The following is a 27,894-nucleotide window of genomic DNA, read 5'->3' on the forward strand; positions in this document are numbered from 1 at the left end:
TGTTGTTTCATGCAAGATGTGTCAGTTCTCAGGTTACACTCTAAATTTGGTTTTAATGAATTCCAGACTTGTTCACCCTTTTGATTGTCTCATTCTTTCCGACAGAACTAGAAACTGACGACACATTACTTCCTTTCTTTTTCACAGGAAACACTTCTGTCATTAAAAAAGGTTTGTGCTCCCATATGTTTGTGCTCACTGCTTTTACTTTGTTCAACCAGATGATGGCAGCCATTGCTTGATATGTCGCAAATAAAAAGCAAAATGACCAGCCAGGAATGAACTTTGCATTAAAAAAAATGTCAAAAGATTTGCACGACTATGTTTGGACTCCAGCTGCCCTGTAGACGACAGCACTCCCTCACATTGTATCAGATCCACAGTAGAGGAAGCTAAAGACCACCCATCTTAGTCAGCCCTGCTCACATTCCACACACAGGAGTGCCTTCAAGTAACTGGATAACTGAGGAAACAGCAGGCCTTCTTTGATGTCTATTTTCAAGATGAACTTATGACTTATCATACTTTTTTGAGACGGCTGATGGAGTAATTTGCCTGCTGACGTACACTGACTCACTTTCTCTCGGGATACGTGAACAATAGGGAACTTTAAACATTACATGCTTAAACTGAGAAAATACATGTTGTTCTCCAGTTGCGTTGTCAAATTTATTTACAATGGGGTTTTGAAAACCACATCGGTGGTGGATGTGGCCAAAGTCAAACGTAGTCCACGTGATAATGAATAGATCCTGGCCTTTAAAAATAGTTCTAGCTTTTGTTGACATTTGGTATGGCAACTTCTCATTTACAAGGAAATGCATGACACCTCATATGTTCACCGAGGGGTTCAAACGGTACAACTTCCTCGATTCTTTCTTTTTGGCCACTTCCTTTTTAGGCAACAGACTGTTGCCTTGCGGTCCCCCTTGGGATTCTGTGGGAATTCCTTAGTTGGTTTACTTGGCTGTTGCTTTCTCTATTCTCAAATATTGTTATTTCAAAATGTGATGTTGGAGTGGAAAAGGAATTTGAAACATGTGCTGCCCGGCGCTACAACTGACATAGCCCATTCCCTGGTTTGTAAACAAATGTAGTCCTTGTTATTCTCTGTGATAAACAACTGAATTTGTTGTTTTATTCTAAACCTTTTGAAGTTGCCCTGCGACACCAATGTCATTGACTTGCACTTACTCCGGCCCACCTCTTTTATTTTATTCACGTATTTGTTCTGCGATTTTCCCGAAGATATTTCCCTTAGGGTCATCGATGATAGGATTATAAAAATGTCACCATTTGCATTCCCTTTATGGACTATTGGATTGTAGCTTGTGAGGGAACACATGGCTTTCTTTCGGAGGGGCCTGCGATCCAAGTCAGACCTCCCCTCCAATTCCAGTGCCAGAGGTTGAGGCTGTCAAACCGGTTCATCTCCAGCGGCTGGAATCTACTCCTCACGGACGGTAGACACATATTTCCCTTTTTAGGGCATGAGAATCTATTACGTAATTTAGGGAGCGCTCTTTCACCAGCGCTCTCGTCCGTGTGGGGGACGGGACGCTCGGAGACTGATTGGCAGCCGGCCGGGCCAAACAAACGCGACGATGCTTCGGCTCCTCGCTCCGCTATTGGTTCATCTTGAACGATGACGTCTAGCGGTCCGCGTTAGTCCCGCCCCCTGGCTCTGTGAGTGACTTTTTCACGTTCCGGCTCCCCCGAGCGGAGTTGTAGTCCTCACACGGGACCGAAAAGCCGTCGGTGGGGACAAAGCGCTTGGGACTATCTCGAAGCGCCTGTGACGGGATTTCGATTTAACTGCGTTAGGCAGCTGAACTATTAGCCGTTTTCTCTTCGGATAGTCGACTGAAGTTGTCACCATGCCGGTTTTTCACACGAAGACAATAGAAAGTATCCTGGAGCCGGTGGCTCAGCAGATATCCCATCTGGTGATAATGCACGAAGAGGGGGAAGTTGACGGGAAAGCTATCCCGGACCTGACCGCCCCGGTGGCAGCCGTACAGGCGGCAGTTAGCAATCTTGTGCGAGTAAGTCACTTTTTTTGAACAATTTTCTTTCCCATTAGTTCGTGTGCTACCTGTCGCTTTTTGTCCCACGCTAACCCCAAGCGAGTAACGCCAGGTAAACGTACACACGCTAGCTAACTTTCATGCTGTCGAGTGATTCGGGGCAAAGGGCAGTGACGCCCTTTCCCCCCCTCGCCGTCGCCCTGCCTCTTTTTTCGGCGCCGACTGCCGTGAGTTCACGTCGGCACTGCCCCGTGGGAGACAGGTACCGGAGCGGGGCGGGCAACGAGGAAGCCCGGCTCCCCAAACGTTGTACGTGGGCTAAAAGTTTTAGATCTAGCCACTGCTATGTGCTTCGAGGCTTAATCCGGAATGGCCGCGCTTCCAGAATGTGAATCTTAAGTTGCATCTGGCTCGTATTATTCCAGTAGGTTCTGCGACCCGCCAGAACATATTGCAATAAAAAGTAATCTCTATATGATATTTCTGTTAACGCCTTTTCTGCAACACGGAGCCTAGTAGACAGCGAATTTCTGAGGCTCTGATAATAATAAAATGTTCATTCAGAGGCACAAGTCTTCCAAAACACAGTGATAAACAATGACTCAGTCTGACTACTGCCATGTTTATAATTTGATAAACAGCGTTTCATTCAGTATTTCATTATACGCTGTATATTATTTTCTTGACTGAAATGTGTTACTTGCATCACTTTTTTACTTTTTTCAATTTCATTCAAATAAAAACTTTATCATGAGTGAACAGATAAACAGAAAGTTAAAACATAAAAAAAAAACTCTGAATATGTTGAGTTACTGTAGCAGATTAGTTCAATTACATTTCAAGACCATCCACTTCTTATTGAATATTTTGGAAAGTTTTCGATGAATGAAACGAAATCTCAGGTATCCTGCCCGGTCCGTACAGCAGGGGTTTTTGACTCACGGGCCATGACAGGTTCTACAATTTGACATGGTCCGGAACAGGTGGAGTCTATAAAATACTGATAGAACTATGACAACTATAAGAACTATGTGATACCCATTAAGTGGAAGGATTTGGCCTTCAACATCAACATGCAAGGCCCATCGTTCAAATCGCTTTCCAAATGTAGTTATTTCATAACACGGTAGAAAAACTTATGTACAGTTTCAGTGTTAATCTCCCTTTGTTGCCAGCGCATCTAAGTCTGCAGTTAGTTTTGTCAGAGCAATTCTCAGGATGGATCTGAAGGTGTTTGTCAGTTTCCTTGGATCTGTGATGGGCTCTGTTGATGTTCATGATCCTGAATGTCCGCTCACATATGTAGGTAGCCAACCTCCTTGCCAAGCCCCTGTGCTCTCTTTCTGGTCTTCGGGAGCCCCAACACTCCCTCGCTGTGTTTTGCAACCCCTGTGCTTTCTCACCTGTCTTCTCAATACCGAACTTGCCTGTCTCCGATTCCCCTCCTTCATCTGTGTCCTGCTTTTACAAACTGTGAACTTCAGTAAAGTATGAACTCTTTCTCTGTTGTTGTGGAGCTGTATTGTTGCAATTGGGTCCATACCCCACCTGCTACAGTGGTACTTGACTCCTGAATTCGTCGTTTGTCGGATTAAGAAACGCAATGGGCCGTACATGGCCTGTGGACCGTAGTTTGCCAAAGCCTGCTGTATAGGGACAGTTTAGTGTTATTCTCCACTAGTTTTGGTCCTTTTGAGAAATTACTTCCTCATCAGTACCATTTCTTCTTTACCCGCTTAAAAAAGAGACGTAACTATTTGTTTTAAAATGTAAAAAGGCGTTTCTTTCATCCAGAGTGTAAAAAAAATAAAAAAATAAAACAAATTAACAGAGCTAAATATATTGAACACAATGCAGTGGTTTTGGTTGATCACTTGGTATTTATGTAACGTGTCTTGATGGATGAACCTCTTCTGCAGGCTGAACTTGCTCAAGCTGAAATGATCTCAGCACTCCAAGTCTTCTGTTGTGTGGTCATATGTTTCCAAAAAGCAGCATGAATGAAGGCATGAGGTTGTAATTATTTCCCGTTTCTGTAGCAACATTAAAACATGGCCATGTTGTGATTTGATTAAAGTCCAGATGAAATTTGTTCTGGCTTCAGTTTGGCTAGTCTCGCGTCATAATTGGTGAGACTCATGTCTATTTTGCACTCTTCAGTTATAGTAACACAGTGACTGCAATGGAGGAAAAGTCACTGGAAAGAATGAGTTGGTTTTATCTCTTATAACTTGTAGACAATTTTAGGGTGTGGCTGTTTTAGAGATTGGAACTCATTGTCCCAATTACCCAGAACACCACAGGTTGCACACATGTCCCTTGGATCAGAACTTTAATCAGGTTAAGAGTCTAGATCTTCACTGTGAATAATAATCATAAGAAGTTATATTGGTATCTTTTCCTGGCTAGGCCAAGTAATTGTTTATGATTTTATGCTCCTCAATCCTAAGTGAACCTTTTTTTTATTGTACAATTGACTTAATCAATGTGACAAATGGCAAGACCTTCAAATCATCCATGTCAAGGACCTTGTCTCATTATTCGAGATACATAGAGAGAATGTGAGTGTGCAAGGCTTGACTTTAAGCTCAGTACTTCAAGTTAAATATGCTCTTTAGCCGATGGGAGACAAAGATGTCTGCTCCAGCTGAGACCCTCCACTGGCCCTCAGCATATTGGACAACAATGTTTTCAACTCAGACATCATTGAACCCGACTTCAATTAAAGATGAATGCGAGGAATGTGAAGAATTGGGTTGGTGGGGAGGGGGTGGCCTATTGGTGGGGTGTTGAGCTGGTCTTTTGAATGAACAACTTTATTAAAAGATAAGTTATAAGATGCACCATTTAAAAGTTTCCCAGTACATGTCTGCTCAACCTTTGGTTGCTGGTTTTTAATACAGCATGAAATTGGTAAATATTTTTACTTACTGGTCTCACACACAATTATGTCGTCAGAGAGGGTTGAGAGGTGGATTTGCCAACATTCAATCTAAAGTTGTCCATCAGTTGGACAATGACAAAGGCAAGTCTTTCTTATGAAAATGGATTGTGCAATTGTGATTGCGACAGTAAATTGCAACTGTCTGTGTGAAGAGAGGCCCCTGATATGTGGATTCTGTTGTAGTCCTATACAGAAGAGTAACTTCCTTACAGTTTACATCAGCAGCTATTCTTTTGCTCAGATTGCAGAGCCATTTTATTTCAGGCCTTTGTTCTTCATTATTTGTTTATCTTTTTTTAAAGCCCTAGGATCAAGAGTAGAATACCAGTGATGTAGGACCTGGAGAGGATGTTGTAAGTTTCTCTCTCCCTTTGAATGGATCAAAAAGGTTATGAGTTCTGTTCAGTATAAAGCTCTCTCATTTGTCATTTTTGCAAAATTGCAAGGATTTGTTTCACATTACTCAACTAACTATTTGAGTTCAGTTTAATTCAGATGGCAGATGAAAATTATCTTTAGATCAAGTTCTTTATAAACAGGAAAAGAAGCTTCCCTTTACCCGGTGCAGCCATATCTGGCAAATCATGTAAAGGAATCATTCCAATAAGCACAGCATTTGGTGCTGTCATCTTGGGAACAAGAAATCTTCTGTAATGTTGAGATTATGCAGAAATGGGATGTTGTGGACTGGATTAATTCCGCAGCTGTAGTGTTATTTTTCTTCAGGCAGGTGAAAATTTGTTAGGCCAGGACAACAATGAGCAGCACCGAATTGAGTGGGAAATGTGTACTTCCCTGTCAGGAAGACCCAGCAGCCGTTGACTGCCCTCAACAAAGCAGGCCCAAGGCATGAAAGGGAAATCCCTCTCCATCAACATCTAGTTAATAGCTGCTGATCATAACAAAGGATACAGCGTGCTAAGACTGTCATTTATCAAATATGAATTGGTTTTGAAAAATCTCAACAGACAGTCTGAACCAAGTTTAATGCACTTGTCCTTTTTGCACAAGCCAGCAGCGGTTATTGCGCTCTCTATAGTGGCTGCAGATGTTCTACTCCAAGTATGAATTTTATACAGAAATTCACTATCAGTTGGGAAAAAAACTCTAGATAACATCTGGTCTGTGACTGATACTGCATAATCGGATCACAGGATTTTAAGCAGACTGGTAGACGTTTCCTGCCCATCTTCGCTTCATTTTTTGGTTTGTTTAGGCAGGAAATTGGTTGTTTTCTGCCATAAACTTATCTCACAGTGTCAATGTTGTAATCTGACACAGAAAGGACTGCATCGACATTATTTTTTTAGCCACAAAATTGTGTTATTAGTTTTATGTAAGGTTACCATGCTGTGTTATCCTACCTGAAGGTGAAGTAAGACAGAAATACATCCATCTGCTGTCAAAACTGGTCAGCATAAAACAGCATTAACATGCCCGTAAAGTTGCAATAAAAAATATCAACATTTGAAAAGTTGATATTTCAGGATATCCAAAGAAGTGGTAAGGGGCACTGTGATTATGATTTATTTACTACAGGATCTCAAACTTAAAGCAGCACACAAATGTAATAAAATTCTTGTGTCATTTGTACCCATTCTTCTCAGTGACAAGTTCCTTGTCACTTATGAGAACTGCAACAGTAAACCCAATAAAATGAGCATTTATGTGAATTTTTGTACAACTATGTAGGTGGGAAAACTGCTTTTTTTCCACATCATATCATCAAATTGGTCACATGAAGAGAATCACTACTATCGTGAGCAATTTCAGAAATAAGTTTGTCTGCAGTTAAATAGAGAGCAATCATTCTTGTGAGCTTAACTATGAAATACTTGTCATATGTTGTGCTGATGGAACCAAAAAACCCTTACCCACAGTCTACTTATTGGAGTTCCTCATTGGTTACTTATGTGTATCTTTTATCAATTTGTTTTAGATAAATGCTGTCATTTCAGTTTCTATCTTCATTAAGCAATCCTACATTTGGAAAATGATGGCTCCTTTAGTTCTTGCCTAGTATTTTAAGGATAAGAATAAGAACAACTTTATTAATCCCGAAGGAAATTGCAGTGACCGGTGGCTGTCACTCTCTGCTTAGTAACACTACAGTCTGCTCATTTTCTGTTACATGAGATAGGTGATTGTGATTGATCCCTGCTGCCTGCAGGGTTTGGATAGCCAAAGCCAAGCACACTGATGATTTGTGACTTTCAACGCCTTTGACACTTCCTGTTACTCATCCCCGAGCAAATTTATATGCTACTGGCACCACTTGACAGATGCATGATAAAGGTGTTGACCTTCAATGTAGCCATTCTGTTGTGCCTGTGACTCATGATTAGTGCAAAGTCATTTGATATCTCTGATACATTACATGCTGGTTCTGAGATTATTGATCAAGGGCGGCTAATGCTCTGCTATTAACGGAATGCTGAGCAAAGTTTCTTAGGGTGAAAATTTACAATTGAGTTCTCCAAGAGAAAGTAACATGCAATCATAATGCATTCATGATTCTGATATAACCCTGCTTAGGGCACTATGGACAGAGATTTACAGAATTTGGCCATTGCAGATCCTTTTTATCAACTGGATGGCCTTGTGCTAAACATGTGAATGGCAGTGTCTGTCTTGGCAACTTTGACACTTTCAGAGTGGCCTTTCTTCTGGCAGAGCAACGGGCTCTTGTCAACAAAGACATGTCTGTTCAAAAGGAGCAGCCACTTTATCAAGCTACTTCGAAACACAGGCCTTCCACATTGCACTTTTGGATGTTAAAAGTAGTGTCAGTGTTTCCACTTGAGGGGCATAATGGTAAATGAGATCCAGTGAATCACATAGTATGTGACAGTTGGTTGTAAGACACTAAAAGATATAAATGTAAGTGGAAATGAACTGCTGACCATCCGGGGGGTTTGCCAACATCTATTTGAAGAACAGGATATTTGGGTTGTGGTTTTGAGGCAGCAGTGATTACCAATGAATTGAAACTAGATGCCCTGAAATCATCTCTTCTTTCCTGTGTGCACTTTCAACCTTCCAAAGCCATACACACCCCATTATGAATGCTGTATTCAGCTTAAAAAACATCTTACCTCAAGAATCACTGGATAAAATTTCCAGTGTTATCACATGTATATGGTTTTAAAACTAAACAGAGAGCCGGCAATCACAAACTGCTCGACAACACCAATCATAAACTCTGGTCACAGTTCTATTTTTACAACAGATTGTTCGGATCACTGTTGGGCTGTTTTAAGCTTGAAGTAAGACAAGGCTCTGAGGACGGGCGTAACTAGAGTACTACATCAAGAAACTGTACTCTTTCAGGATGTTAAGATTGAGCTTTTTAAGCCCGCAGAGTAAGAGATCTTTTGTTCAATTCAAGATCTGTCTGAACATTAATTCACCTCATGTAACTCTTCATTTCAAGTTCACACAGTCTACTTTTTCTCCAACCGAATTACATTTTAAAACCATTTGAACAGTCAATCTCTACAAAGCAATTTCAGGGCTGCTGTTCATTTGATATTTTAGTTATGATTAATTTTTAAATGGAATGAGTTTTTTAACACTATCACTTGTGACTGCTGTCGATGCATTATTTTTTATTTTATTTTATGGCTGTCCTTAAAAATGGCCATACCTCTTCGTAACTCTTAAAGGGAATTTTTTTACATTGGACGCAAATATCCATTTGAAGTCAATGATGAGCCGATTAGATCTTATGGCCAAACTTCCATTGCCTCCCCTGTGAGAATGCATTTTCAAATGGTATCACTTGGCCTCAAAACTTGGAATTACACATTTTGGCCTGGGTGCTAATAAAAATCTTGCAATGTCAAAAGCCAATATTATGCAGAAGTCTCCTCATAATCAAGTTTGGTTGCTCAATTAACCAAATAGGAATTCCATTAAAATATGCAGATAAGCAAACAAATTGGTACACTAGTTGGTATCTAGCCCTGAAAAAAAAAAAAGTTCCTGTCAATAGGTTTTGGTTGATTTCTTAAGGTCATTGTTATCTTTTTTTGTCTTGACAGTGAATGAAACCATCAGGAGAAAAATACAACACAGTCTAAACAATTGAATTATTTTAAAAGACTAGCCTATGCTAGCCTGGCCTATAGACATGTTTCTGTTTCATTCTTTAGATGGACTGCTTTAGCTTAGTATCAGTCTCAGTTTGGTATAATTTTGGCCCAAATTCCTGAAAAATTATTTTGTCTGTGCACTCTTGTTTTAAAAGAAAATGTTTTTCTTAATTTCAGCCCGTTTGTAATCTACCTGATATCACTGTGGATGCTTGAAACCATGACCAGAAATGATTGGAAGTTGAGAAGAGGTGCTGGGCAAACAAGTGTCTCACACGAAAAGAAGATAGGGACATCACCACTATCCAAAATAGATACAGACATGATTTCCATTCTTGTGCTGGCAGTGTCCCCCAAATGGCAACAAAGCCCCCTTTGCTTTTTTCAAAAGCGTTGCAATCAGGTACAGCACTGCTTTTTATCAGTCACACAATTAAATCTATAATCACATCAGTATGCCACACTGTTCAACATTTCTCTTATAATATCCATATCATAAACTCATAATATTTTTGGATTATAACTGTGCTTGTAATAGAAGTTTGGACTGACTGAAATACCAATGTCTATTTAAAAGACCTATGGATTTTTTTACGTGCATGCATGCAGGTCACAGTAACCCTGAAACCCTGGAAGTCTTCCAGATTAGAATAATCTGAAATTATTCTGACAATATCTAAAATCCATTTAAATGTGCAAGGAATTGTAAATGGAATTGCCTTAAGCCATTAAATAACCCTGTCGCTGATTGATTCAGCAACTAATGGTTCATACTTCAGCAGTTTTATGTGTATTAATAAGAGAAAATATAATAATATAAACTGTAAGGTAGGATATTTTGTCTCTGTTCTGGGCACTGAGATACTTAGTCCTGTTCTGGTTAGAGCATGTGTGATTGCTCAACAGTTACAGTTTGATGTGGGGGAGGTGAGTAACTTTTGCGGTAGAGGAGGCATTCAGCTGCTTTACACATCATGACTGCTGAGGCCTGGCAGAGTCTCAGCAGCTGCCTTGTTGAAATTATGTTTCACTGTCCAGAACACAGTTCTGCCATGATTATAACTAATAGGGAGAAGGATCTGTAGGATTTTGAAAAAAAAAATCCCCAATTTATTCAGTTGGTATTCTATTGATGTATAAAATCTGTGATGAAGTTGGTGAAAAGCTTGAAAAAAGCTACACATAACCATCACTGAGTCACTCTGCCAGCTCATCCACTGTAATGTAGAGCTGCTGATGGCAGACTTATAAACTGTCATCAGGGCTGAGATCATGATGTTTGTGGTGATGGGGAGGAGTGTGGTCACCTATCAGCACTACATTCTGCTCGACCACCCCCAGCTTAATTTTAGTTATGTTTAAATTAGTAATTTTGATCCCATTTTGAGAAGTATCATCAAAACATTTTGTTATGGCCTGAAAGGGATGAAAATCAAAGTATATGCTTAGGTAATGCCTCATCGTTGGTACTGATTATACCATGATACATGATACTGCATATACCATGATACATGGTATTGCAAGAAAACAAGTCTACAAAGTTAATGTACTAGAAGAAAATGCAACAATAAAAAAAACTGAGGAAGGTATTAATTCATCAGTGTCTTGACGTTTTCACAGAATTTGATTATGGTGTTGAAATGCATTAATAAAGTGTATGTATGTATGTATGTATGTATGTATGTATGTATGTATGTATGCAAAAAGCCTTGTGAGCCCTAAATTGATGATTTCCTGTCAGAGGGCACTGTGAACATACAGGACTATCTCAGAAAATTAGAATATTGTGATGAAGCTCTTTATCTTCTGTAATGCAATTAAAAAAACAAAAAATACTTTTCATGATATTCTAATATTTTAAGATAGGATTTTTGAGTTCTCTTAGGATGTTAGCCATTATCAGCAATATTGAAATAATTAAAGGCTCGCAATATTTCAGTTGATTTGTAATGAATCCAGAATGTATGACATTTATGTTTTTCGTAATTGCATTACAGAAGATAAAGAACTTTATCACAATATTCTAATTTTCTGAGACAGTCCTGTGGTTCTCATTCATGATTGTTGTTATGTTGGTAAACCAAAACCCATTGCTTTTTCCCTCTTACTGTTCAGAGATTTATCTGAACCAGTGGGCCAAAGACAGGGTCTTTAATGTGATTTAGTATTAAATTAAATTATTTATGTGATTAATTCATTAATATGTGAATGACTCAAATAAGTCTTTGAATTTAACAATGACAGAAATTGTATGATCAGAGATGGTATGAACCACATGAAGCTTAAACACAAACCATCCTCTGCTACAGTGAAGGGAAGCCTGACTGTGATTTTCTGTCGAAATAAGCTGATTTGAGCAGAGTAAAACAGTGAGGAATTCCATCTTGGAGAATTTCTTGCCCTTTATGAAATTAGGAATTTGCAAGTCTTTTTTGCTTTCTAAATGCATATCTAGCATAGTCGAGTCTCCCACAGAAGTTGTGATCTGATCAGATCTTAAAATGAATAAGAAGCGAGATTTTACTGCCATGTGTTGACCTATTACTTTCTTTCCCACTGAAAGCTGATGTGATAATGCCGTGTAGATTACCATGTGATATAAAAAACTTGTGAATGCCCATATTGTCATGGTTTATTTCAGTGAAATCCAAAGAGAATTCTGGGGTAAATTCAGCTTTGTTTTTTTCATTGCAAAATATACACTGATAAAAGTGATATAGACAAGTAATTGGAGAATAACTGACTGCTCAGAATTTAAGAAAAATTAAACTGAGCTCTATTCAATTAGACAATTGTTATAACTGCTGTGGTAATTTACATTTTAGTTCTTGTATTCTTTGGGGTCAGTAACGTAAATACATCTCACGGCCTGCATTTCTTGCGTAATACCAATGAAATTTAATGATATCTCTATTGTGTTATGGCCTGTCATTTATTAAAATCAGTATTCTTTCTACATAGATTTGTTGGACTTTGATTAACATAGTCTTTCTTTTCAGGTGGGTAAGGAGACCGTGCAGACCACAGAGGATCAGATCATGAAAAGGGATATGCCACCAGCTTTTATCAAGTAAGTAGAGAAGAAACTACCTGCATACTGGTTCTTGACAAAGTGACATTGTGAAGAAACTGTATCTTTCAGTATGTGGAACCCACAAGCCTTTCTTTGGCTCTGTCTTCTCTCTATTTATTACAGTAATGGCCGGTTGTGTTCATGCAAAGGTCAGACACGGCATGTTAAGTGCCTCAGACTCTTGCCCTTGTGTAGCATAAATACTTTTTCATGCCCAACTGCTGGTGCTTTTGATATCAGTTAAAATGACGCGGTTACTGACGAATGCTTAGGCCAGGCCTGGCCAACCTGTGGCTCCTGAGCCGCATGGGGCTCTTACGTTCATGTCGACTTTTGTGTTTGTGTGTTTTTTACTTGTGCAATCATGTGCCGCTCCAGTGTTCTCCGCGCACAGCAAAAAAAAAACCCACACAAATACAAGAATCGACATGAACGTAAGAGCCGCATGTGGCTTGGGAGCCACAGGTTGGCCAGGCTTGGTTTAGGCAATGATGCAGAAACCACACAAATGTGGCAAATCATTAACTTGTGCTCGGCTGCTTTCTCTATGTACTACAGTCTCTCACCAATTTTTATTACAAGACTGCAGTCAAGGTGAGACAGCAGGGACCTGAGAGTCCCCAGGGTCATGGATGAAGCCTCTTGGCATGGGCAGGCCGCCAGGCTCAACACATTTGGCGCCTCAAAGTCACATCGTCACCCTGTCGTCATCCATCAGCACGTGCTGGAATTTTCCTCCTTCACTAAATATAGTATCTGTCAGGGTCCGGTTAATGCATAGTTGTTGCTTCTTACTACTGCATGTTGAAGGACACTGTTTACTAGCCGTGCTAGAAAACACACTACCAGCCTTCATATTAAGCATGCATGTTTGTCTTTATCATACAGGACAATTGTTCTTAGAAGGAAGCTGAGTTTCTCTTTTTTTCCAGTTACATCATCCAAAAATGTGGAAAATAGTGATAATATTCCCCTGCTACAAAAGTAGGAAGTCCACATACTGTGGGAACTGGATCATGTGTTTGTCCTTGGCTTATTGCCTGCCTCTGTGCAGTATGGCTGTTACGATATTACGCATGTATCATAAGTGACACTGAATCAAAGGTTTTAGTCATAGGCCCGAGATCTGGTATGTACCAAGTTTATCACAGGGGTGCAGCTTTCAATCATTTACATTTCTGTGGAAGCAGAAATTTAAATTGCTCTCGAGAGCTACAGAGCAGCATAATCTCATTGGCTGGATGGCTGTGCTGCAGTTCACCAGGTCAAAGCAGATCAATTACATATTTATTCAAATGCAAGGAATCAGATCTGTAGTTTTATTGTTCCCATGGGCGGAAATCCAAATTCATTGTTTGTTTTGTGTAACGTTCTTAGTAAATTCTTATGTCCCTTCCCTCAAGTGCCTATTATAGCTTCAAGATCTTAAGGTAGCATTTTGTTGCAATTTAAATGTGACAACTGTCAGATAATTCTTCATCCTATTTCATAACTTTGAATAAAAAAAAGGTGCATTTGATGTAAAAAAAAAATAAATTTTTAAATCTAGTCTATTTTATGTTTTACTCTATCATAATGAAGCTTCATCTTTTTTCCTTCTTACAAACTGAACTTATCAATATGATTTAGAATTGTCTGAAAAATAGAAACCCAGTCTCTAAGTCTATTTCTGGATTTCCTGCTCCTTGTGGCCGATGCTTACGTGCTGATGAATAATTTAACTTATTGCTCCTTTCTTTTTTCAGATTAGCACATTCAAGGCTGAGATTATTTTTAGGACAGAAATTAGCGACATAGTCCATTTCGTTGCCTTTGCTTTACATTATCACCACATTCACAATCTACTCCAGCTCATGCTCTTCAGATTCCTGAGACACAGATGTAAACCCCTAAAATAGTCACTGAATACCACACTCACAGAACATTATGCTTTTGAGTGATGGAAAAGAGCTGCTCTACAAGAAAGATCTTACTTAGAAATAGCTTTCTGATTTTATGCAGCCTCCATACATTGTTCTTTGTAAAATGAATGACTTTGCTCAGGAATCATGTTGGAATTTTATACAGATCACGATATTATACATGTTTTATGCACTTTCAATTTTTGCATGTTTCAAACAAAATGTGAAGAATTATAATTTCAAGGATTTACTCACATTACAGTCATCGAAATTATGCCTGTCCTTATTTCAAAGTGAGTTAATTGTGTGTTAAAGATGAAGTGTTCATTTATGACATCAGTTTGTGTTACAAAACATGGAACGTTGTGGTGAATGTTCTTTTTTTTAGATCATTAATGAAAGACTTTTTTAGAGCCTAGATGCAATATGTTATGGTAAGCTACATCCCAAAGCTTCCATTTTTTATTTGCTGTTTCTGTGCTTTGTGTTATTTTGACATTCTTCTATCACCATGCCTGCTTTATAGTTTAGTGTTTTTATTTATTTTTTTTTATATATTTTTTTGTGTTTGTTTTTTTTTTTACTTTCCCTAAAATGAATCATCCACTTGTTTTTTTCCAGAGTGGAGAATGCATGCACTAAACTGGTGCAGGCTGCCTCCATGTTGAAAGCTGATCCATACTCTGTGCCTGCCCGGGATTACCTCATTGATGGCTCGCGGGGTATCCTTTCTGGAACATCTGACCTGCTTCTCACCTTTGATGAGGCAGAGGTATTGATTTGATTTCATTATTGTTTTCATCTATAATAATATCTGTTTTCTGGCTGTGTTTTTTTTTTTTTTGAAAGTGAAAACAAAATAACAAAATTGTGTTTTTGGGACTTTTGCTATCACGGCCCGTGAAAATCGTTGAATTGTAGAAAACTGTTTCCATCCTGATATACAGAGAGGTTATCTGATTTATTCTTTAGAGAATCTGCACAAGGGGATTGAAATCACTGCAGTAATTATTTTGCTTCAATGTAATAATGCAGTTGAGTAACTATTTCTCCTCTCAAGTTACTGCCAGATAATGTTAGAATCTTTCAGTCACATGGACTCAGATGTATGTTTTTTTGAACATAAAAAATGTTACTTTCATTGTCAGATATTAATCTAAGTCTCAGATTTGTATGAACTCTATGTTTTTACATGAATTTGTTACATGTAATGTAATGTCCATGTTGCTTATGGACCTTTGTTAATAGAAAAAGTACTGAGATGATTAAAAAAACACATTTTTATTATTCTCTCGTCATCATTAATTACCCCCAAAACAACAAAATTGGTGCTGTATCCTTGTACATGGATCATAGCTGTTAAAGCATTGAGATAGAGCATGCCTATCATAAGGCATTACTCTGCTGAAGGTATTATGATTGATTTGCAAGGAACAATGGAAACCTGAGCATCATTGGCTCACAGAGGATACTGTTTCCTCTGTAGAGGTAGATAAACATGGTACATCACTCTATACTGTTCTATTTTATAAATAGTTTATGGATCTTGGACAAAAAGTCACAAATCCATGGACTAAGCAGTCTGTCTGCAGCAGTCAGCAAGACTCAGTCGGAGTCATCCCTCAGCGGAACCATCATTCTCTGTTTGTGTTGACTCCAGCAGTCCTCATAAACCAGGACTGAAGTAGGACAAAGAGGCTGGAATGTCAGTAGACAGCATTATGCACTGTAATTAGAGATAATATGAATTGGTCAGAGGTCTAATCACTTTACCCACTCAATTTGTCTTTCAATTAACTTCCTTATTATTGTAGGTTCGAAAAATAATCCGTGTGTGTAAGGGGATTCTGGAGTACCTGGCTGTGGCTGAGATGTTGAAGTCTATGGAGGACTTGATCACATACACGAAGAACCTTGGACCGGGTCAGTCCGAATGAATGACAAATAAAGCTTTGTGACTTAATATCTCAAAGAAGTTGTTCTAGCTGACCGGGTCGGCCTGGCCTTTGACTGTGTGTACTGCTTATTTCTATTGATTGGTGCGTTGAAAACATTAGCATTCTGATTTTTTTTTGTCACAGTAAATTTCATTGTGCTCAATATAGTTTCAACTCTGTATATTGAAAGTGCTTCCATAAAGGGACAAAGGACTGCATACAAACCCCTATTTTGTATTCTGTTATTGTAACCACAAATAATCCCTTCCTCGGATTTTCAAATTCTCAATAGAAACGCTTATTGACTCTTCTTCGAATCCACCACCTCCATCTAACCCCATTCTCTGGATCCTGTTCTCTGACACCCAGTATCTTTTTGTCCATTTTCTCTTCATCCATAAATTGCCTCTTTTGTCTTCCTCTAGGCCTCCTGTCTGGCAGCTTTAGAAATGATGATTGTCAAATACCCTTTTTTTTTTTTATTCAAATGATGGTGTGAAAAGGAATCATCGTTTTCAGTTGTCTTTGTGATACATCCTGTATTTGGATTTAAAAAAAAACACAGTTGCTAAATGAATTATCGCAACATCTGAATGTTCTCTTAATGTTGACACTTTTCTCAAAGCCACAAACCAAATCTGTTTTGTTGTCAAAATATTCTTGTCATGGCAATCGGACTTGAATTTCTTCACTTGAAGATGTGTCAAACCTCATCCGAGAGGCTTCTATTGACGAAGCCTCTCAGAAGAAATTCAAGACAAGAATTCACCATGACCTGGATGACTTAGAACCTCCACAGATAATCTGTTTTGTCATGGTGTGGTCTGGGGCTACATTTTAAATTTGCTGTTTAGAGCCAACTCCTGTTGTCTAATCAACTTGTTAAAGTAAGAGGCAGAACAATTGCAAAAGCAAAGTTAACCTTCATTTTGCTTTTGTTTATTTGTCTCAGGAATGACAAAGATGGCAAAGATGATAGATGAGCGGCAACAAGAGCTGACACACCAGGAGCATCGTGTAATGTTGGTCAACTCCATGAACACCGTGAAAGAACTTCTGCCCATCCTCATCTCAGGTAATCCCATCACAGCAATTTACACCATCTCTACATTTCTTCTAAGTTCCTTTATATAAACTCATTTATTATTATTATTTTTTTGTAAAACGTATATACTGGCCAATACTGGAAAAAAATCTGTTTTCACTGGGTAACTTTTTTGTTTCTCAGGTATCAAAATCTTTGTGACAACTAATACCTCTGGTAGCCAGGGCGTAGAAGAGGCCCTGAAGAACCGGAACTTTACTTTTGAAAAGATGAGCGCTGAGATAAATGAGATTATTCGAGTTCTCCAGCTTACATCATGGGATGAGGACGCTTGGGCCAACAAGGTACATAAAATAAATTATGTGCTTGCTCCTCTTATCTGTCCATCAGTCACGTGCACACTATTAATCTTCTGGAAGTGCTAGTATTCAGATAGACTGAATTTGAAGCTGTGCTTTCACATGGAAGGCCATAGCGGATGTGAAGTGATCCTCCTCCCGTTGCTGTTTGCATTTTCCCATTAAGCAACGCATGCGCTTTCTTTCCTGAGGATTCTATATCAAGATCAACAGGTGTGGGGGGAAAAAAAAAAGATTGACTTTACAAGCTTACACTACACATCACAATCAAGTGCCTCTAGTTTCAATTCTTCATCATGACCTTGATGACTGAGCGCTTCCACAGGCATCTCTAGTCTCAAAGTACAGTATCTCGTCAATGTGTTGCGTCCTTGGTGTTCTGCATGTTTATGCCTCTCCCCACTCTTCAAACAGCTCTATTTGGCACCACGTTTTCCTTCATTTATGTTCATGGTGGCCTCAGTTGGTAATTCCAGTTAGCATTTGTATTGATGTGATTTTTCCTTCTTTTCGCTGTTTCTTTCTCCCTTCTTCCCTTTATAGAAGGTAAGCCTTGCCTTTTGTGGTTGTCCAGCAGCATGTCTGACCGATGTGTGGTCCTATGCTTTGTCTTATGCTTTGTTGTGCGATTTTGTGCTTTTTATCGGTGAGCGAGAGACATGAGGTTGATCTCCGGAGAATAAATAAGATTGTTAAACATTAGTATGCTGCTAAAGGAGTTTAATTCACAAAAGAAGAGTATAGCAGGATGCCTTGCGAGAATGTTAACTACTGTTTTTCTCATCTGTAGATTTGTTTTGCTTTGTAACACAACATTGTAATTTCGTGTGCTCTCCTCTGTTACCATATAAACTGAAGTCTATGCATGTCCTCACCTGGTCGTGTGATTGATTGAATTGGATCATGCAGTTGTGCTTCATCTGTCATTAATGAAAAGTCTTTCAGCTTCAATCAAAGATCTGATTCAAAGGAGGTTGATGCATGGAACATCTGATATGAATCTGTGTATGAATTGCAAATTTTTTTGAACATTGCAGTAAATCGCTTGATTAACTAACATTTTTTTTTCCTCATAACTTCTAAATAATACAATAGTTACTCTCCCCCATGCATGAAAATGCACCTCTGTATTCTCAGAGGCAACAATGCACTCCCTGTGTTTAATTATTAGCAAGTAAGGAGTGTGTCTGTATTTAATCGAGATCAAATTTAAGATTGTGGATCCTTGAACTGTCTGTTTTCACTCCTCACTTTTTCACACTTAAACTATTAAGAGTAGACACATCATCGGCTACAGTTATTTCATAAAGCCATTCAGCTATTCTCATATCATTAAACACCAATCGACATATCCCCTTTTTTGTGTTTCCCTTGTCCAGCTCTGTTACTCCTCACTGAGTATCTCCCAGTTATTCAAACAAAGATCTTTGTTTTCTTATATCAGGACAAGGGGTTGTTGTGTTTGTTTTTACAAATTTCCAACAAATGATTTTTGTCTAAATAGAGAGCAGTTGTTCTTTTTGAGCGTAATTGCCATGACTCTCCTCTTGAATTCACGGCTGAGAGTTCAAGTTGAACTATGAACAATAATTTGAATTTTCTCCATTGTATCCTGAAACAAAAGTTCACTTAAGCACTCCGTCATCTGCTCTGCTCTCCTGCTTTGCTTCATGTCCTTCAGGAATCTGCTTTTTTCAGCCGACTTCTGCAATGACTGGGGTCATTGTGGAGTCAATTGCTGTTGGACAGATTGTTGTATTTCCATCCACTCTGAGTGAGATACAACAGAGTGCTGTTTGGATTTTTTAACACAACACACTCATGTTGGTGATACAGAGACTGATGGAGATAGCATGTGTTACAAGTTTGTGCCTGACATATGTTGATTTTGCTGCACCATGATTTTGCTGTTATTTTTGGTGAATGAAAAAGAGGATGGAGGGTTATAGTCACCATTATAAGTACCTGGAGTCTCCCTGGACTATGTAATTTTTTCAGAGAATTCAACTCTAAGCTCACTTTTAGTGAGTCATTGCTTCATTATCTGTCCTTGCTTAGGCTATAATTATATGAGATCACATGCTTTCATCATCCACGCAAAATGTGCTCTTTATAGGAATTAGCCTGCAGCTCAAAATTCCAGTGTAAGTTAGAAAAGACTAAGACACAGAAAGGTGTGCCAGAGAAAACAGAGGAGAATTTCCACACTACATATATTAGTATTAAAGATGAATAAAAAAAGTTATGATTCAATGGAAAAACATGTTGATAAAGAGAATAGCTTTTTACATTTTCATTATTTGGTTTACTGACTTCCTTTTATGTTATTGGTGTTTTCTTTCTTTCAAACTAAAAGGACACAGAGGCTATGAAGAGAGCTCTTGGGCTCATTGACTCAAAAATGGCCCAAGCAAAGAACTGGCTTAGAGATCCAAATGCCCAGCCAGGTAATGAAATCCATACTTCTAACTGTTCTGATATGAATGCTTATCTTACCTGGTCCAATTTAATATGGTACTAATTGTGATTTTTTTTTTTAATTCTAGGGGATCCTGGCGAGCAGGCCATCCGACAAATTCTCGATGAAGCTGGGAAAGTTGGTGAATTGTGTGCTGGGAAGGAGCGCAGAGAAATCCTGGGCACCGCCAAAACCCTGGGCCAGATGACTGACCAGGTGTCTGAGATGAGAGCCAGGTACAGGCATAAAAGAATAAACCTTGTATCACAGCTATCTATGGCAAAATGATCCCCACCTTATCTCATACAGCTCACAGGTCTTTTCATGAATAAGCTTGAGGGCCTGGCTGTGGGTTTTGGAGGTTCTATGATAACTTTTATATTAAAAGGTTTGATTTTTAAAACTGCTTGGGTTGCAATTTCATTTTTATCCTTAAAGTGTTGAGGGTGTAATACAGTGGGCATTAGAGGGGATCATCGTGTATAAGCGTGAATGCTCTATCCTTTGGATATGAAATCTGATCGCCACCAGGGACTCAGTCACACTATCAAAACCAGCTGTCCTGCATTAACAAATAATCTACTTTAACCCCTGGTTGAGTCAAGTGGCTGAAAATTTAGAAATGCCTCTCAGTCTTCTATGGAAATCAAGTCAGAGTTTGTAGAACTGGAGCTTAATTGATATTTTTGCATGTGTGGCCTCAAAGTGATACAGAACTGCTGTTTTCTACATTTTATTTGTTCCAGAGGTCAGGGGGCATCCCCTGCTGCCATGCAGAAGGCCCAGCAGGTTTCCCAAGGCCTTGATGTTCTTTCAGGCAAGGTGGGAAATGCTGCCCGCAAGCTTGAAGCCATGACTAACTCCAAGCAGGCTATTGCCAAAAGGATTGATGCTGCACAGGTAAGCTATCAACTTCATTGGAAACTGTTAAGCTGTGAAAAAGATTTCAGAAGGACAAGAGTTACAGTGCTTATTTTTATATTTTATGACAGATTTAGTAGAGGAGTTGGTCCAAACTGACTTAAGAATAGCACAAAAGAAGATTTTGGTGTTTTATTTTCTGACAGAACTGGCTGGCAGACCCTAATGGAGACCCAGAGGGTGAGGAGAACATCAACGCCCTACTCATGGAGGCCAAAAAGATTGCAGACATGTGTGAGGACCCCAAAGAAAAAGATGACATCTTGCGCTCGGTTGGGGAGATTGCAGCCATGACTGCTAAGTTGTCTGATCTCAGACGACAGTAAGTTAAACATCTCAAATAAATTGTGTGTCCCGCACATTTGAACATTTTATTTTGCTTTCTCTTTTAATTTGTTAATTTCTTGATTTCAGGGTCACTTAATCTACATATATCCATGTACTTATGGCTATATGTTTTGTAATATAACATAAAACAGTTCCTTTTAATTTTTTTTTGTTTGTTGCAGGGGTAAAGGGGACACTCCTGAAGCCAGAGCTTTAGCTAAACAAATAGCAACTGCTCTGCAGAATCTGCAGTCTAAGACCAACAAAGCTGTGGCTAATAGCAGGCCTGCAAAGGCAGCTGTTCACTTAGAAGGAAAGATTGAGCAGGCCCAGCGCTGGATTGATAATCCAACTTTGGATGACAACGGTGTGGGTGAGTCAGACCCCCGCCTTCCACAACTTCCTCATCTCTCTATCTGTTTTGTCACACTGCCTCATTTTCCTTCGACTGCTCTTTCAGCTAAGTGCAAGACATCACTGTTACAAAATGTATCCGCTTCCTGAACTCTATCATTTCATGACCCCCTTGCAGTCCCACTATTAATTTCTATGGTCTGCCCTGGAATTGGTCAAGATTGCAGAACTATCTTAAAGATAAATAAATAGAGAAAATGTTGTTAATGATGGTGTTTCTCACTATATTTTACTTTCTGTGCGTGTGTGTGTGTACATGTGTGTGAGACCAGGCCAGGCAGCTATACGTGGGCTTGTGGCAGAGGGACGCAGGCTAGCCAACGCTCTTCCGGGCCCATACAGGCAGGAGCTGCTGGGTAAATGTGAACAAGTGGAGCAGCTCATGGCCCAACTGGCTGATCTGGCAGCCCGAGGTGAAGGTGACTCCCCTCAGGCGAGGGCAGTGGCTCAGCAGCTTCAGGAGGCTTTGAAAGTAAGAATGCTTTTTCTTATTGACTCTTGTCACCTCTGTGACAAAGTAGGATTCCAATACAGATGAATACCTCCCTCTGCTGGTTAGAAGTGGTCAATGATGTGCAAAAATCTGAAATGGAAGGATTTCTATTGAAAATGCCACCTATCAAGTTGGATAGGTTTTTTTATTAGAGTAACAATGCAGGAAAATCAATGTTTAGTTTTCATGACCACACAAAATAGGAAAAAACCTGAACTATTCATATTAGTATTGAAAATATTAAAAAATGGATTATCAGTACCATCATTCAAATTCGAAGTTGTGGTTTCGTCAGCCAATCTAAAAAAAAATCAATTGAATGAAAGATTAGCAGCATGTATTTGTAAATCTGGATGAGGGAGGTAACTAATTGTAACATGTCCATCTCCTGCTGCCAGGACCTAAAAGGAAAGATGCAAGAGGCAATGACTCAGGAGGTCTCAGACATCTTCAGTGACACCACCACTCCTATCAAGTTACTGGCAGTGGCTGCTACTGCCCCTCTGGACACACCCAACAGAGATGAGGTCAGTAGCACCATGAATCTGCTCACTGCTGTGTGACAGCAGAGAAGCTTCTTCAAATGCTTTATCTACTTCTTCTTTTCCTTCCGGCTTTTCCCTTTAGGGGTCACCACAGCAAATCAACCTTCTTCATCTAACCCTATTCTCTGTATCCTCGTCACTCACACCAACTAACTGCATATCCTCTCTCACTATGTCCATAAATCCTCTCTTTGGTCTTCTTCTAGACCTCCTGCTTGGCAGCACCAATTCCAGCATCTGTCAACCGATATATTCACTGTTCCCCCTCTGTACATTACAGAACCATCTCAGTCTGGCTTCTCTGTCCTCTCCAAAACATGTGTTATCCCTCTGATGGACTCCTGATCCAATCCATCCTCATCACATCCGAAGAGAATCTCAACATTTTCATCTCTGCAACGTCCAGCTGTGCTTCCTGTCTTTTTGTCTATGTCACTGTTTCTAGGCATCGCTGGTCTCACCATTGTTTTATATACCTTTCCTTTCGTTCTGGCTGATAGTCTTCTATCACATAGCACCTCTGAACCACTTCTCCACCTATTCCTACCTGCTTGAACTTGTTTCTTTACCTCTTTTCCACACTCTCTGTTGCTCTGGACTGTTGATCCTGAGAACTTAAAACCCTCCAACTTCTTGATCTCCACTCCCCTGTAGCCTCACCGTTCCACCTGGTTTCCTCCGATTCACACACATATATTCTGTCTCGCTGCCTGTCCATCACCACTGTAAACAAGAATGGGCTCAGAGCTTATCCCTGATGAAGTCCCACCTCCACCTTATACTTTCTTTGTTTACCCTAGAGCACACCTCACGACTGTCTCACAGCTGGGATACATGTCCTGCACCAGTCTAACATACTTCTCTGCCACTCTAGACGTTCTCATACAATATCAGAGTTCCTCTCTCTGCACCCCGTCGTATGCTTTTTCTAGGTCTACAAAAGCGCAATGCAGCTCCCTCTGACCTTCTCGATTAGCATTCTCAAAGCAAATACTGTATCTGTCGTCCTGTTTCTAGGCAATAATAAGGCATTATTATCACTTATTTATTACCCTTAAGGATACTTGTTTAAATCATGTCTAGGTCTTTGACGAAAGGGCTACGAACTTTGAAAACCACGCCAATAAACTTGGCGCCACAGCAGAGAAGGCGGCTGCTGTTGGCACTGCTAACAAAAGCACGGTGGAGGGAATCCAGGCTGCTGTCAAGTCAACAAGAGACTTAACACCGCAAGTATGTCTCAATTTAATTATCTTGTATGTCTATTTCAAAGGTTAAGTGTTTTGTTTTTATTGTTGGCTTGTTGAGCCAAGTGTTGCGACGTGTATTATGGAATCAGCAATCAAATTCTGGAATTGCTGTTTAGGTGGTGTCTGCTGCTCGCATTCTACTGAGAAACCCTGGAAATCAAGCTGCATATGAACATTTTGAGACAATGAAAAATCAATGGATTGACAATGTTGAGAAAATGACAGGTGAGGTTCCCCAAACCCTGTCTACATTCTAATCCTAGTTTATATTTCCACTGATTAACATGCTCTTGATGCACAGGGTTGGTGGACGAGGCCATTGACACAAAGTCTTTGCTGGATGCCTCTGAGGAGGCCATCAAGAAGGACCTGGATAAATGCCGCGTGGCTATGGCCAATCATCAGCCTCAGATGCTGGTTGCTGGAGCGACCAGTATTGCCCGCAGAGCCAACCGCATTCTCCTTGTTGCGAAGCGTGAGGTGGAGAACTCTGAAGATCCGAAATTTAGAGAGGTGGTGAAAGCTGCATCTGATGAACTGAGCCAAACAATCTCTCCCATGGTGATGGATGCTAAAGCAGTGGCTGGAAATATTCAGGACCCAAGTATGTTAATTTCCCGAGGAGTCTTCGGGTATATATTATATTTTTGAGTGACTGATAAATTTTGACATTTTGTTTTTATCACTAGGTCTACAGAAGGGCTTCTTGGACTCAGGTTATAAGATTCTTGGTGCTGTGGCAAAGGTCAGGGAGGCCTTCCAGCCTCAAGAGCCAGACTTCCCACCCCCCCCTCCTGCGCTGGAGCAGCTAAGTGTGAGTAACCAGGACTGAAGAAGCAATACACCTTTTGATTTGAAGTATAAAACTGATCATTCTGATTTGTCTTTGCAGCTTAATGATGAAGCAGCCCCCCCCAAGCCTCCTCTTCCTGAGGGTGAGGTTCCTCCTCCCAGGCCTCCTCCTCCAGAGGAGAAAGATGAGGAGTTCCCTGAACAGAAGGCTGGAGATATGGTTAACGAACCAATGATGGTGGCTGCCAGGCAGCTTCACGACGAGGCCCGCAAATGGTCCAGCAAAGTATGTCAACGTGGAATGCAGAAGTTCACATTAAACATTGCCCTGTACTATTGACTCTTTTCCTGTTTGGATCTGTAGGGAAATGACATAATCGGTGCAGCCAAACGAATGGCTTTGCTCATGGCTGAAATGTCTCGTCTGGTGCGTGGGGGCAGTGGAAACAAACGTGCTCTCATCCAGTGCGCAAAGGACATCGCCAAGGCTTCTGATGAGGTTACACGGCTGGCCAAGGAGGTGGCCAAGCAGTGTACTGACAAGCGCATCAGGACCAACCTGCTCCAGGTCAGGCAACATTAAGATGCTTTAATGGCTGTTGACTCCCGAGAGATAAATGAGCCTAATGTCGATGCTGATGTGCTGGTTGAGGGAATTGAAACTGATGTAGGATGAATAATTCATATTAGATGACGTTTCCCCTCCTGAACCCGATGAAGTTGGAATGAATAAATAAACCTCAGTAATGAACTTGCCTGGTTTTTATGTAATCTATCTGTTAGACATGAGAGATTGAGTAATGCAAATGCTGCTTCTGAGCTAACTATCCATCTGTATTATGACATACCTTGATCTGAACCATTCCAACTGCTTTCATATGAAAACCCGATTGAAAGGGACAATAGAATAATAATTGATAACAGAGAATCGTACAACTGTCAACAGAACATCAACATTCATGTCATTTCGTCATGGTTAATTTAAAACAGTTGATGCTGTTTGGGGCCAATTTCAACTTCGAATGAAACCCTTGTGTATTTATACAAATTAGAAATGCCGGGGATTCACCATAACATGAGTCAAGCTTCAAAAATGTAAAAGTCTGCAGTGTCTTTGGTTCAAACCAAAGAAAATGTTTTCTTTGTGTCAATGTTGAATAATTCCATAACTATCTCATATAATTTCAGGTGTGTGAACGAATTCCCACCATTAGCACTCAGCTTAAGATCCTGTCCACAGTCAAGGCAACAATGTTGGGTCGTACGAACATCAGTGAAGAGGAATCAGAGCAGGTGAGCAGAGTTTTATCTGGTGGCAGCTCTAGCTGACTAGGTGTTAACTATATATATTTCTTATTACAGATCATAAAATAGATATTGTTAGAAGCTTGCTTTCAGCTCTTATTCTATTATTTTCCAGGCTACTGAGATGTTGGTCCACAATGCTCAGAACCTGATGCAGTCAGTGAAGGAAACAGTGAGGGAGGCTGAGGCAGCTTCCATTAAGATCCGGACCGATGCAGGTTTCACCCTCCACTGGGTGAGAAAGACCCCCTGGTATCAGTAGGAGACTGGCCAGGTTGCTTACCTTGATGCTGGTGCTGTCCGGTTGGATTTTTAATGGACGGTTGTGTGCTGCATCAGAGCTACATGAACGTCCACTCTAATCTGGGCAAGGTTTCTTTATTACTCCCAAGTCCTGTCTGTAGCAGATGCTGTCCTGATTGAACATAAATGATCAGACTATTGATGAAAGTTAGGGGCTAGGTCATGCTGGGAATGTCTTTTTTTCTAAAGTGTTTAACAAATGTTTTTTAAATATTATTTTGGCAATTCCCAGAACAAATATATACATATATATTTATATTAATTGGAGGTTGAATTTCACCTTTTGCTTTTTGCTCTTCTCAACACACAAAGTACATTTAACACTATTAAGCTTTTCTCAAGAGAAATGTCAGTCTTTAAACTGATCCTCTTTTCCTCATGAGTTAACATTAAAAAAGCATACGTCTTGACATTTCAAATGCACTCTGCTGACATTGGTATTCTCAGTGATATTTGTCAGTGTATAGCACCCTGTTATCCAACTAAAAGAGAAACACTGCTCCTCATTATATTTTACAAAGTTTTTTTTTTTTTTAACTCCACCAAAGATTCTAAAATGATAGTAAGAGGTACAGTTGTGTTTTCAAGAAAACCAGCTATATTAAAAGATAACTCATTTGTACTAGCAGACAAAGACAAAACAGCTTGCTAGCTTGCATTGTTTACATGCAAGATGTTTTGCTTGTGTGGCATGTTGCTCTGAGATTAAAAGTTCTAAACAGGCTTGTGCAACAGGTTCAAGTTCCACTATTCCATAATGAAAGTTATAATTTTAACCTTCACTGCAATCTAGCAATTTTTTTGTTTACAGAGTGTCTCATATGGCTTGCATGTTTTTCCTCTCCTCAAACACGGCACACCATTGTATGTCTCACTTCGTGCACAATTGCACGCCTCCCAGTAGAAGGGCATTGGCACAGGAAACTGATAAGATAAAGTGTCATCTGCAGTCAACGAAAACATTCAATGCCACCACAAAAAACACAACAACCCTCTTCCTGTAACATTTGTAGGTTATTGTAGAGGATATTTGGTGTGGCAGTGTGAATGTTTGTGCATGCATATATATATATATATATATATATATATACATAAAATATGCATCCAATGTGCCTTAATTTTTTGTTTCAAAATGTTTTGTATTTACACAAAGTTTTTCCTGGTGAATATGTTCAAAACGTGTATTGTACATGACTTCCAAATGTGACTTACTGATTTAAATTGAGCTATGGTCAGATACTGAGGTTAGTTTAAAAACAATGTCAGAAACTTGTAACATGTACTCAGCTTTAGATGGGCCAGAACATTTTTGCTTATGCAATGGTCACCATTTTGTAATAAAGCATTTTTTAGCACTTTGAAGCATGTTTTCATTTTCTTTTCTCTATGAAGTGATACTCAAGACTCTTGTATGCTGACCATTTCTACTTAACACGAGCTATTAATTTGTAGGTGCACCATATAACAGGTATGTATAAAATATTATACATGGTTAAATCTGATTAGATAAAAATACCCATCAAATTGATCAAGTCCAAAGTTTTACTGATATCAGGTCATCCCTCACATGCCGATGCAAAGAAATCTTAACATTTTCATCATCATTTTCTTATTTTTTGCATGTGATTATTATTGGTCGTAGTAGCAGTATAGGCTATTAACAGTGACATGTTATGTAATTGTCGTCGTAGGTCAGATTACATTAT

General features: G+C 39.5%; 1 protein-coding gene across 2 annotated transcripts; it reads left to right on the forward strand.

The window, feature by feature from the left end:
• The first annotated feature begins 1,714 nt into the window (after window positions 1–1,714).
• Window positions 1,715–27,550, forward strand: LOC147215170 (vinculin). Of its 2 annotated transcripts, none has more exons than XM_086139747.1 (21): window positions 1,715–2,045; window positions 12,065–12,135; window positions 14,661–14,811; window positions 15,854–15,962; window positions 16,929–17,051; window positions 17,205–17,365; window positions 19,734–19,827; window positions 19,927–20,074; window positions 20,585–20,738; window positions 20,906–21,081; window positions 21,269–21,459; window positions 21,773–21,972; window positions 22,392–22,520; window positions 23,622–23,771; window positions 23,905–24,013; window positions 24,090–24,392; window positions 24,478–24,602; window positions 24,681–24,866; window positions 24,945–25,148; window positions 25,769–25,873; window positions 26,001–27,550. In XM_086139747.1, the coding sequence occupies exons 1-21, from the start codon at window positions 1,878–1,880 to the stop codon at window positions 26,145–26,147; spliced, it is 3,204 nt and encodes a 1,067-aa protein (XP_085995873.1). In that variant the 5' UTR covers window positions 1,715–1,877; the 3' UTR covers window positions 26,148–27,550. The 2 variants fall into 2 exon arrangements, with proteins under 2 accessions (XP_085995873.1, XP_085995874.1); XM_086139748.1 differs by having other exon boundaries at window positions 19,737–19,827.
• Window positions 27,551–27,894: the final 344 nt, after the last annotated feature.

The sequence above is a fragment of the Fistularia commersonii genome, chromosome 32, assembly GCF_037954325.1.
Source record: "Fistularia commersonii isolate RoL2024-O1a breed Wild chromosome 32, RoL_Fcom_v1.0, whole genome shotgun sequence".
Classification (NCBI taxonomy): domain Eukaryota; kingdom Metazoa; phylum Chordata; class Actinopteri; order Syngnathiformes; family Fistulariidae; genus Fistularia; species Fistularia commersonii.

Excerpts from the sequence above, each read along its gene's own strand:
- LOC147215170 (XM_086139747.1), top strand. The coding sequence starts at position 1,878 with ATGCCGGTTTTTCACACGAAGACAATAGAAAGTATCCTGGAGCCGGTG. Across the intron at positions 24,014-24,089 it reads CAATGTTGAGAAAATGACAG|GGTTGGTGGACGAGGCCATT; the intron begins GTGAGGTTCCCC and ends CTTGATGCACAG. Across the intron at positions 25,149-25,768 it reads TCAGGACCAACCTGCTCCAG|GTGTGTGAACGAATTCCCAC; the intron begins GTCAGGCAACAT and ends ATATAATTTCAG.